This window comes from Carcharodon carcharias, chromosome 12, assembly GCF_017639515.1.
Source record: "Carcharodon carcharias isolate sCarCar2 chromosome 12, sCarCar2.pri, whole genome shotgun sequence".
NCBI lineage: Eukaryota > Metazoa > Chordata > Chondrichthyes > Lamniformes > Lamnidae > Carcharodon > Carcharodon carcharias.
The window spans coordinates 18225042-18237963 of record NC_054478.1 but is presented as its reverse complement, the minus strand read 5'-3'; the positions used below and the strand labels follow the sequence as shown (position 1 = coordinate 18237963).

Here is a 12922-nt window from a genome sequence, read left to right as displayed (position 1 = left end):
CAGTGGCTTTAGCAGGGAAAAACACTGTGTCGATTTCTTTCACTTTTGCCAGAAATCAAAGCTTTCATGGAGCCAAGAAATGAAGGGTGCCACCCAATTATCAAACATTGAGAGGCTGCTTGATTTGGCATTTCTAACAGACATGACAGAGAAATTGAACAGAGAATTACGAATTACAAGGGGGAGAGAAGACAATTGCCGACATGATTAGCGCAGCGAAAGCTTTCAAGTCGAAACTTAACCTTTGGGTACAGTAAGTGCAGAAGAGGAAAATGCAACGTTTTCCTTCCCTACTCCAAATGCTGACAGAAAATGAAGCTGCTGCTGGACTCCTGGACATTGCCGAGTACAGTGATCCCCTGACCAGGTGGGGCCATGAGTTCAATAATAGGGGATTTAGTGATTTTGAGCAACCCGCGTAATGTTTACTTCAAACCCCTCCAAGGAAGTAGAGGCTCGTGACATTTTGTGAACAAATTAGTGTGCTGTTTAACCGTGATTGTGTCACAATGGAAATGGAGATCGTCAGCCTTCAAGAACACGTTCTGTTGAAATCATGGCAATCTGCCACTAATTTCTGGAGTCTCGCGGATACCAAGAAACCCAGTAGCATCGCACAGCAGCAATGAAAGTCGCTTTCCTGTTCGGTTCCACCTAACTTTGCGAAAGAACCTTTTCCGAAATGAGCTTCCTCAAATCCAAATTCAGACGAGCATCTGAATGACTCCATCAGAGATGCCCTCTCAGGATACACACCAGCACAGGTAGGCACCATGCAATGTCAAGTTTCACATTGAAATGAGGGTTAAGAATCAACTTTCTTCATTTTAAATATGTATTCTTGTAATTAAACTGTAACGGCTTAAAATGTACTCATCAATCCATACATTTTCAATATATGTTTTAGCAGCTTGGATATTTTTCATTAATCAGAAGTAGCTCTCGCTAAAGAGAAAGTCGGCAGCCCCTGGTTTAGCCTTATTTGCTGATTTACTCTTAGACTTTTACTCTCTGTCAGTTCCTGTCACAGTCTGTTTATCATTTCCCATATTAACACCCGTCTCTCTTGTCTCTACTCTTTGGTTTACCACATCTTCCCAAATTTGATCCCTTGCCCTCACTATTCGGTTTAGAACCCTCTCTACTTCCCTAGTTATTCAGTTCACCAGCATAAAGAAGCTCCTGCCCTAACATTAGCAAATAGCTTCCGAGCGCAGGATGCAAGGGGAGTAAGGGACGCTCCATAGAAAGGCACCTTTCGGCAACGTATGACAGCTGTACGATTCGCGGCTGAGCCAGAAGGTTGCAACTTGCATTCCGTTTCCCCTTGTGGGTTTGCCGGTAAGAAGCCATTGGAAGTTGGAAAAAAAAGTTCCATTCTCCACTTTTCATGCAAGATGAGAAGTACTTTAAACATCACTTGCCACTTTTTTCCTCTCTCCAAATCACTCTTCCCTCCCCCAGAAACATAACTGCTAGGGGGAGGTGGTGGCACAGTGGTATTGTCACTAGACTGGTATTCTAGGGACCCAGGGTAATGCTCTGGGGATCTGGGTTTGAATCCCATAAAGGCACATGGTGATATTTGAACTCAATAAAATTCTGGAATTAAAAATCTGATAATGACTATTAAATTGTTGTAAAGATCTGTTTGGTTCACTGATGTCCTTTAGGGAATGGAATTGACTATCCTTACCTGGTCTGGCCTACATGTGACTCCAGACCCACAGCAACATGATTGACTCTTAAAAGAAGGAGGGCAATTAGGGATGAGCAATAGCCAGTGATGCCCACATCCCATGAATGAACTTAAGGAAAAAATAGGTGGACCCTAGCTATTAGAAACTTGGAACAGCATTTGTGCATAATAGCGATGGGATCAAAGTTTGGTTTGACTAGTCCAAGTTTCCAATCTGCTCCAGATGACACGATTAAATGTAGAATTTCCCTAGAGTGGCTTTTTTAAAAAATAGATGTAGATTTGGAATCCATGCATTCTGAATTTTAATTTCTGTGGGCTGAAGGGCAGTACAGAGTGCTACAAGTTAGGGCGGAAATAACTCCACCCACTTTCTTCTCAAAACAAGACTCCCTGATGACTTCAGCAGCAATGCATTGTTGAGATAGCCAAAGGAGAAAAAAAAAAACTTTATAATTAAAAATATTACACCATTAGCCAGCTGGGTTTGAATCATCAGAGGGGTGTCTTCAGGCCAAATGATTCAAATTGAATCTTTTTATCCTGTGCCCCACTACAATGAAGAGGAAAATCCAAAAGACTTCACAGCTCAAAATGGTTTAATCTTTTCCTGATCCTCAATAGCACTGAGCCCCCAGCCCATCCTGCAACACCCTGGCCACCCCAAAGATTACAAGCTCTCATCCAATTCTCCATGGGCAGAGACAATTCTTTAAATTCTCTTTACTCAATCGCTGGAAGGATTCCTTGGGAGAATGAGGATAAAGAGCTTTTATCTGTTCCCTACACACCGGGGAGAGGTAACTGATACCAACCAAGGCAGTGTCACTGCCCCCAAAATCAGAGTCTCCCAGAGTTATTCCAAGCTGCATATATGGTCCTTTCCTCAAAGTAATTCAGGCTCTAGTGCACACAGTCAATTGAAATCTAAACACGTATATGCTCAATTTCCCTTTCAGATGAGGATTAATAAATAAAACTCAATGCACAGTACTTAAACTAATTGCTTTAATTTAATTCAGTTTTAATCAAAACTGGGAGTCATGTTTAAATCAAGAGCCAAAACAAAATGTGCCATGGTTTACCATTTCAGTATTCATCATCATCATCATCATCATCATCAGCTATATTGTCCACACCAACCTCTTCGTAATCTTTCTCCAAGGCTGCCAAATCATCACGAGCCTCTGAGAACTCCCCTTCCTCCATCCCCTCACCCACGTACCAATGCACAAAGGTGCGCTTGGCGTACATCAGATCAAACTTGTGATCGAGGCGAGCCCAGGCTTCAGCGATGGCCGTGGTGTTGCTCAGCATGCACACAGCACGCTTCACTTTGGCCAGATCCCCATTAGGCACCACAGTGGGAGGCTGGTAGTTGATGCCGACCTTGAAACCTGTTGGACACCAGTCAACAAACTGGATGGAACGTTGAGCCTTCATGATCGCAATGGCAGCATTGACATCTTTTGGCACTACGTCACCCCGATAGAGTAAGCAGCAAGCCATGTACTTGCCATGGCGAGGGTCACACTTGACCATCTGGTTGCCTGGCTCAAAGCAGGAGTTTGTGATCTCAGCCACAGACAGTTGCTCATGGTAAGCTCTCTCAACCGAGATCACTGGAGAGTAAGTCACCAGTGGGAAATGGATTCGAGGATAGGGCACCAAGTTAGTTTGGAATTCTACCAAGTCGACATTCAGTGCTCCATCAAAGCGGAGAGATGCTGTGATTGACGACACAATTTGACCAATCAGCCTGTTCAGGTTGATGTAGCCTGGCCGCTCTACACCCAGATTCTTTTGGCAGATGTCGTAGATGGCTTCGTTGTCTACCATGAAGGAACAATCGATGTGCTCAAGAGTGGTGTGAGTGGTCAGAATGGAATTGTAGGGTTCGACCACAGCTGTGGAGATCCTTGGAGCTGGATAGATGGAAAACTCCAGCTTGGACTTCTTGGTATATTCAAGAGAGAGATGGTGCATCAACAGAGAGGTGAATCCAGAACCAGTGCCTCCACCAAAACTATGGAAGACCAGGAAACCTTGAAGACCTGAGCATTGATCAGCCTGAAGGTCAAGGGAGGGGGATAAAAAAAAAGGCAGTTAAGGTACAATCAACATAGTTTAGTAGAGAGAGTCATATCCCATTGTGAATCATGGAATCAAACACATACAGAACGACTGGTCATTTGGTCTACTCTGCATGTATGGGACCTTTTGAGAGCACTTTCCAATTAACCCCACTTCACCCTCTTCTCCCTAATCTGCTCATTCTCCACAGCCCTGAAAATTCTCCAAGCAATCATCCAATGCCTTTTGAAAGCTGCTATTGAATCTTTAGATATCGTGGTTTTGAATGCTTGGAGTTATAAAAAAGAACACATTTGCCCTTGGGTTACCAACCCTCCCCACTATTGGAAACAATTTCTCTTCATTAATCATCAAAACTGCTCATCATTTTGAACACCATCAAATCTCCCCTTAACCTTAATCAGTAAGGGAATCAAGGGTTGTGGGGAAAAGGCAGGAAAGTGGAGTTGAGGATTATCAGATCGGCCATGATCTCATTGAATGGCGGAGAAGACTCAATGGGCTGAACAGCCTACTTATGCTCCCATGTCTTATGGTCTTGTCCGCTCCAAGGAGAACAACCCCAGCTTCTCCAGTCTCTCCACATTAACTGAAGGGCCTCATCCCTGGTCCCATTTTAGGAAATCTCCTTTCTAAGGCCTTGACATCCTTCCTAACGTGTGGTAACTCAGAATTGGGCACAATGCTCCAGCTGAGGTCAAACCAATGTTTTATACAGTTTTAACATAACTGTCTTGCTTTTATAATCTATGTCCCCAGTAATAAAGCCGAGGGTGCTGTATGCTTTATTAACCACTCTCTCAACCTGTCCTGCCACCTTCAATGATTTGTGCACATATACACCCAAGACCCTCTGTCCCTGCGCTCCCTTTAGAATTGTACCCTTTATTTTATATTTTCCTACCAAAATGAATCATTTCACACTTCTCATTAAATTTCGCCGACCACCTATCTGCCCATTCCAACCTCTCTATGTCTTTTTGAAGTTCTACGCTATCCACCTCACAGTTCACAATGTTTTCAGGTTTTGTATCATCTACAGATTTTGAAATGGTCCCCTGTACACCAAGGTCTATGTCAGTAAGAGCAGGGATCCCATCACTGATGTCTGGGGAACTTCATATAAACCTTCCTTCAGTCTGAGAAACAAACATTCACTACTACTGTTTCCTGTCACCTAGCCAATCTCATATCCATGTTGCCACAGTCCCTTTTATTCCATGAGCTCTAACTTTGCTCAAGTCTATTGTGTGGCACTTAATCATTTGGAAGTCTGTATACACCATGTGGCACACTGTCAAATTTAGTCTTATGACACTCTTGTGAAATATTTTACTATCTTAAATGTGCTGCAGAAATGCAAGTTTTTGTTGTTAAGAACAACCATGTTCTCTGGAGCTTTGAAAACCTTAGATGGGTTGAGGGGGTGGGAAGAGAAGGTTGAAGAAAAACTCACTACAACACAGGATTTACATACGAACATATGAATTAGGGGCAGGAGTAGGTCACTCAACCCCGCTCTGCCATTCAACAAGGTCATGGCTGATCTGTTTGAGACCTCAACCCCACATCCCTGCCTACCCCCGATAACCTTTCACTCCCTTGTTAACCAAGAATCTATCCAGCTCTGCCTTAAAAAATACTCAACGACTCTGCTTCCACCGCCTTTTGAGGAAGAGAGTACCAAAGATTCTCAACTCTTAGAAAACATTCTCCTCATCTCTGCCTTAAATAGGCGACCCCTTATTTTTAAACAGTGACCCCCTAGTTCTAGATTTTCCCACAAGAGGGAAACATCCTCTGGACATATATGCTCTGGAATTAAAATTGCTCAAGTTAAATATGAAGGATGACAGGCAGGGAAACATCCATTGGTTCATCCTGTCAAAAGTAAATTGCAGTAAAACAAGTTGGAGACCAAAGAAAGAAAGAGAGACTAGTCAAAAGGTAAAATGTTATGTTTCCCTAATTTGAGTGAAGGCATATGTTTAAGGTCTCCTGATCTGAAGAATTAAGATGCCCACGTTGGATACACATGATAAGCAGGTAGAAATTCTCACCGACAGCTCCTTCCCAGAACCCACTAAGATAGGCCCCTTCTCTATTAGTCATGTTAAAATCATCACTTTGAGAAGGTTATTCTGCTGATGGAACAGACTGGAGGGGTTGAATGGACTACTCCTGTCCTGACATTATTGCAGTAAGTATGGCTTCCTTGGATTCTGGTAATGTGAAGATTTGAGGTTTTTAGACTTCAGCATAACATGGACCCTTGGGGGTGGGGGGAGGGGTGTAAAGTAGGAAGGAGATATTTATAAATGGCTCTTGGATTGTAAGTACCTAGTCAGAACATTAAACTGAGCACAATGGAAGCCATTTTATATCTCGTTGCTCCATCTCCAGTATTCCCAGTGAATACATCTTCATATTGGTAAAAGCAGCTGGCAAAACATCCAGTTACATAGTTACCCCCACATTTGGATGTTCAATAAGTTTGTAAACCCCTTGGTCAGGGTGTGTGTGCATTGTTGCTTAAATTCAGTAAAGGATGCATTACACTTTCTCAACCATCTTGCTGCCTTGAAGGACAAGAACAGCAGATACATGGGAACACCACCAGCTCCAAATCAGATCCCGATTTAGACATATCCACCATTCCTTCACTGCCGCCGGTCAAAATCCTGGAACCCCCCTCCCTAACAGCACAGTGGGTGTACCTACACCACATGGACTGCAGCGGTTCGAGGCAGCAGCTCACCTACCACCTTCTCAAGGGGCAATTAGGGATGAGCAATAAATACCCAGCCTTACTAGCAAGATGCATCTTAAATATATTTATCTATAGAATAAATTTATAAATAAAGTAATGAATGTGGACACCCACCAGTTTGCGGATTCTTTCCAAGACTTTGTCAACGATCTGTGCACCAATGCTGTAACAGCCACGGGCATAGTTGTTGGCAGCATCTTCCTTCCCGGTGATTAGCTGTTCAGGGTGGTACAGTTGGCAATAGGTACCAGTACGGACTTCGTCTGCAGAAATAATAATGGAGAAACGCTTGTGATAATTTGACCCAGTTTGGTCTTGGGTCACCAAAAGGACAAGTCAATAATTAGAGCAACGATCTGCCACCTTAAAATTCACTCCCCCCACCACTGACACACAGTGGCAGCAGTGTGTACTATCCACAAAGTGCACTGCAGCAACTCACCAAGGCTCCTCCGACAGCACCTTCCAGGCCCCTGGCTTCTTATTACCAAGAGCGACAGGGCGTTAGGCACATGGGAACAACACTGCCTGCAAGTTCCCCTCCAAGCCACACACCATCCTGACAGGGAGCTACAATTGCTGTACCTTCATTGTCGCTGGGACAAAATTTCAGAACACCCTGCCCAGCTGTGGGTGTACCTATGCCACACGGAGTGCAGTGGTTCAGAAAGATGGTTCACCACCACCTTCTCAAGGGCAAATAGGAATGAGCAACAAATGCTGACCACATCCTATGAGAAAATGTTTAAAAATTAAAATGGTTAGTGATTCTTAATAAGTTAGCCCTTCTACAAAAAAGATAGACTTTTATTTCCCTAGCACCTATCATGACCTCAGGATGTCCCAAGTAGTATCCCATTGGTAGGGTTTTCGACATACTCCCTATTGTTAAGTAGGGATGATGGCAGCCAAATTACAGAGCAAGCAGCCACAAATTGCAATGTGACAAAAGACTAAATCACCTATTTTAGTAATGCTAATTAAGGGATAATTATTGGCCCAGGACCCTTGGGAAAACTCCCCTGCTCTTGGAAAATGTTAGTCGATCAACTACGCCCACCTGAGATCACCTTGTTTTAATCATTTCATCCTAAGGATAGCACCTCAGACAGTTCAGCTCTCCCTCAGTACTGGAGTGCTGTGTCAGCCTAGATTTTGTGCTCAAGCCTCTGGAACAGAACAATGACCTATTATCTTAAAAATTGCTATATAGAAACATCAGGACACTTCACAGGATTGAAGTCAGAGAGAAAAAAGGACACCTAGCCATAGGAGGAGACATTGAAACAGATGACCAAATGTTTAGTCAAAGGGGAATGCTTTAAGAAACGTCAAATCCAGGCTGGTATTTCAGTGCTATTCATTGGCTGAAAAACATTTTAACATCTCACCTACCCGTTCACAACCCAGTGACATTCAGAAAAGCTAATATTTCCTCCATCAACCATCACCGGAATGGAACAAATTAACTGGTCTTTCATCCAATTGCTGTTTGGGGGTTCTTGTTATGCACAAAATGACAGCACCATTTTCCCATAGAATAGAAACTATTTTTTTTTCAAAAAAAAAAGTGCTACCCATGAAACACAGCCAAAAACAATTGCCACAAGCCTCCAAATAACTGCTTTACCCTCCCTCCTCACGACACTGCCTCACATCCCCACAAAATGTTCAAAGTTGAGTTTTAATGTACTGGTCAACTCAACAATGGGTAACGTCGTATGTCAAGCCCTTGGTATTGGAAGGAACCCATGTGCCAAACCGTCTGCTGTGGTAGGGCATTGGGGCACTGACTCCCCGGATCACTGCAACAGGAAGTTGGACTGATTCCCTGACAAGCATATAAAATGTGGTTTGGCTGAGGGCACTGATTCTTATGAAAGGATGATGTGAGCAAGTTTATTTACATAGGTGCAGAGAAATGTTGAGTTTGCTTGACTGACATCTGAGGTTACCTGTCATCTCTTTCATCCATATTTATTTACGCAAGATTAAGTGGTGTCAAATGCTTAAAGCTTCTGTAATTGATACCTTAATAATCTGGCAGACTGACACTTTTAAAGGGTTGTAGGAACTCCAGCTTTTTTCCTCCAAACTTATGAATGGGTGGATTTTTTTAAGCAGTTTCACACATGCCATTGTGTATAGTTAATTGCTTCTGTACACAGTTTACACTGGGTTAATGGTCATGGAAGGGCCATGAGTTGGCAGGAGGTACGTGTGGAGGGGTCATGAGGGCTATAAGGAACCATGGAGGGGACATGGCTTTTGAACTTGCCTTTAGGAACGTTCCCGAATCCAGACTATGGTTCACAACTCCTTTGAGATCCGTTAATCACAAGCCATGGAAAAGTTGGCCCAGCTCCTCAAAAATTTCAGGGGTGTTGATGTGGTGGTGGTAGGAAATGCCTACCCCTGTGGTGGAGCCAGTCAAGTCAGGAGTGCAGGGTATGGGTTTGCTATTCACACCCTTATCCAGTGGTAGTGAAAATTGGGGATGCCCAGGAATCCCAGAATCTGGTCACGCTGCCCATTTTTAAATGATTCAAGTCCTTCTGACTCTGCAAAAATCTGGTCTTAGGAGAACATGGGTTGGGGAAGTGCCCTGGCAGGCTGGTTAGTAGGCCCTCCTCAATTCTCAGGGACTTGGTCCCAGTTGTTTTAGAAGATTTTAAGCCCGCTAGCCCTCACCCCTCACACCACTTCACCCACCACACCCACCCTCAACCATGGTCCCTTATCAACCTAATGCCCCCACCTATCCCTCATAGCCCCTCATACCCTCAATGCCAATTCACCCATTATCCATCATGGGCAGACCACAGGAGCCATGTGGAGGTGAAAAAGATAAACTTCTAAAAATCTAATACATCTCTCACTATATTGGCTTGATAGTGAAAAAGAAACTCCCATCCATGAAAACATCAAAGATTTTAAATCTCAAATGATTAAACTCTTACAAAAACAAACTTCCATCCAGACCCATAATCCTTTACTAGCCTCTTTAAACTGTTAATCAAACTGTGAATTCAGACACTCTTTGCTAGGATAATTGTAGCTTTTGAAACTTCACCAAGTATTCATAATAACATAATGATAGCCCTTGGGTGAAAATGTTAAGCCCCTCTATTGAAATTGCTTTAACAGATGCTATACCAGCTGACCTACCAACCAAAGCAGAAGCTTTTTGTTTTAGCAAATCACTGACAGCTAAAAACAGTTTTTTTATACAGTTTAAAGAGCTGGGGATTTAAAAACTTCAGATCATAAAATTTATACAGACCTTATCCACCCTTCAGAGCATTTATGTCTACTCCAACAATTTATGACTCCCACACTGCGGGTTAAGGCCCTTGCAACAGGCAAAATAGGGTCTGTTTGAACCTAGCACTAGGTTCAACAGCCCTGCTGTGTTTGGGCTTCCTTCTCACCTACCTGATTCACACCTACCCCCTTCCTCCTACCAGCAATAGTGGGATCTGTCAGAAATGTGTGGGGTGGGTGGGGGTGGGGGGGGGGAGACTTCTGCATCCAGGCCCCATCCACCATTTTTAAAAAGGACTGCCAAGCTTTCCTGACTCTGTGAAAATCTGGCCCGGTGTGTGCAGGCAGGCTTCAATGACAGGCTGGTCAATTTCACAGGACAACCCCTGACCGCGGGAAGCCTGTGTAGCAGGAGAGATTGGGTAAACTAGGCCTGTGATCCTGGAGTTTATGAATGAGAGTTGATCTCACTGAAACATATAGAATCCTCAAGGGACTTGACGGGGTAGGTGCCAAGAAAATCTTTCCCCTGATTGGGGAACCTAGAACATGGAGAACATGGTTGCGGTATAGGGGATCGGCCATTTAGGACTGAGGTGAGTAGAGGTGGAATTCTCAGCTCGAGGGAATTGTGGACACTCGGGACATTGACTGCATTCAAGGCAAAGGTGGAGAGAGAAAAAACAGAGGTAACATTTCAGGTCTGTGAACTTTCACCAGAACATTAACTCTGTTTCACTCTCCACAAATGCTTCCTGACCGGAGTATTTCCAAGATTTCCTGTTTTTAATTTCTCATTTCCAGCATCTGCAGTTATTTTGCATTAGATGTTGATAGGAGTTTTTGATATTATTTTTGACACCAGGGATTATGGTGAGAAAGGAACAGTTTGGTAGATCAGTCATGATCTTATTGATCTTTTCTTAGTGTATTCTTTCATGGGATGTGGGCATCGCTAGCGAGGCCAATGCTCACTGCCCACCCCAATTGCCCTTGAGAAAGTGGATTCCCATGTTTTATATGCTCATATCTCAGGAGGACCATTGAGCTCATTACAGCTCCCTTGATCCCTCTCTCAACATTAGCTGTTGAGGAACAGGGAATTATAGCCTAGGTTGAATCCCATCATCCCATGAAGCACATACTCCACTCAAAACATTTTACAGACATGCCATCAAATCTCTCCACAACATTTATAGACCTGGGGTACATTCATTACCAATCACGGTTGGTTCCAAGTCCACAAAGGTCGCCCTGGGCACATGTTTCCCAGCTCCTGTCTCACAGAAGAAGGTGTTAAAGCAATTATCTGCCCCTCCAGTGTTTGTGCCATCAAGTTTGTGCCCATCAGGCTGGATACCGTGTTCTAAACAGTACAGCTCCCAGCAGGCATTGCCCATCTGGACACCAGCCTGGCCAATATGGACGGAGATACATTCACGCTGTGAGGGAAAAAAATAAAGTCAGAGGGACAGCACTGAGGCAGTAAAAAGTTATTTTTGTCACTGGTAACTTATGGTACTCATGTCTAGAAACGCAAGGCTTTAAAAATTCGAGAGTCACGAGGCATTGTTACCCCAAAAGTGTTGTGTTGTGCTCAGAGATCACCCCCACCCCAACCCGCCCGCAACCGACTTGCATCATATAGCGCTTTCAACACAGCAAAAAAAAAACCTTCCAAACAGGAACGATTAACAAACAAAATTTGACGCCAAGCCACCCAAGGAGAGATGAACAAAAGCTTGGTTTGAAGCAGTGTCTTAAGGAGGAGGGAGGCGGAGAACTTTAGAAAGGCAATTCCAGAGGTTAGGGCCCAGGCAGCTGAAAGTGTTGGATATTTTATATAGTCGTCTGGCAGTACAGAATCTGAGTATTGCTGAAACAAGGGACATGCCATTGAAGCATATCGTCCTAGACTCACCAGGATAGCTCACCAGAAATTACCAACAGTAAAGGGGGGACAACAATTTATACTGCATGAGAAGAGCATGCTGATTGGTTGGCAAGTTGTCAACAATTTATACTGCATGAGAAGAGAGTGCTGATTGGTTGCCATGGAGAATGCAGCAGTTAACTGACAGGCCTTATTCAAATTCAAAATGTCTACTCTTATGCCTCAGTTCTGGCTTCCAGCTCTTCCTAAGGCTTTCTTTACTTTCCTAAGTCCACACCCAGGCTGAACTGATCAAGAATGGTGAGCATTAATAGTAAACAGGTTCACCCATAAGCAAATACAGAACAACAGAACACTACAGAAGGCACGCCTGCCAGTGGCGGAGTGATTAAAATGAGGGGTGCAAAAGAATCCAGAAATGGAGGGGTGCAGAGATCTCAGATAGTTGAAGAGTTTGGTAGAAGGTAGAGCTAGTGAGGGGTGAGGTATTGAAAACATTGATGAGAAGTTTTTTTTAAATTTACAAGTGTTGCCAAATCCTTGCACTCTAATGCGCTCATCACTGGGAAGGAAGATGTGGCCAAAGTATGTTCATGACTGTAACTACTGTATTGCCAAGCCTGCTGTTAATCAAAGCTTGGACAGAATCTGCACTGTTAAGAGCTCCACAATCATATGTTTTGATTCCTTTTCAGGCCATCAGCTTTATGACCAGTCAGAGAACAAACCTCATGTGTCCTGTGCAACTTGCTATTTCAGCCTTCATGCTGAATATAATTTAATACTCCTACAATTATTTGTTTGTTTAAGTTGACCCTTAATGACCGGATCCCTAGTGCCCCATTTTGAAACATAGAACGGATGAAGAACCCCATGTTCCTGTCCTTTCATTACTCTAGTCAGGTGGAGAGTACAAAGAGTCAGCGTTCTTTAAACTGTTTTAAGAACGTTTGAGCCATGTGGATATATTCAATAAAACATGGGCAACATGTAAAAAGGTGGTGCCCATTTATTTGCATATACCTCTAGTAAGCACAAAACAAAAGACAGGTTGACACACCTCAGGGTAGTACTGAGGTAGTGCTGCACTGGCAGAAGTAACATCTTTCTGATGAGACATTAACCGAGGCCTTGTCTGCCACTGAGGTGGATGTGAAAGATCCCACGGCCACCTTTTTGAAGAAGAACAGGAGAGTTCTCC

The 12922-nt window shown here is 43.6% G+C and overlaps 1 protein-coding gene across 1 annotated transcript; it reads right to left on the bottom strand.

Annotated features, from left to right (window-relative positions):
- Positions 1 to 2788: 2788 nt before the first annotated feature.
- LOC121284751 (tubulin alpha-8 chain-like) lies at positions 2789 to 11266 on the bottom strand. The gene is made up of 3 exons (XM_041200310.1): positions 11047 to 11266; positions 6678 to 6826; positions 2789 to 3769 (listed from the first exon to the last, which is right to left on the bottom strand). Exons 1-3 carry the CDS (start codon positions 11225 to 11227, stop codon positions 2789 to 2791), a joined length of 1311 nt encoding a protein of 436 aa, XP_041056244.1. The 5' UTR covers positions 11228 to 11266.
- Positions 11267 to 12922: the final 1656 nt, after the last annotated feature.

What these genes read in the sequence shown, in the direction of transcription:
- LOC121284751 (XM_041200310.1), bottom strand. Translation starts at nt 11,227, where the DNA reads ATGGGCAATGCCTGCTGGGAGCTGTACTGTTTAGAACACGGTATCCAG. An exon ending in CTTGGAACCAACCGTGATTG is followed by an intron (nt 6,827 to 11,046) that starts GTAATGAATGTA and finishes TTATTTCTGCAG; the next exon opens with ACGAAGTCCGTACTGGTACC. An exon ending in TGGAAAGAATCCGCAAACTG is followed by an intron (nt 3,770 to 6,677) that starts GTGGGTGTCCAC and finishes CTTGACCTTCAG; the next exon opens with GCTGATCAATGCTCAGGTCT.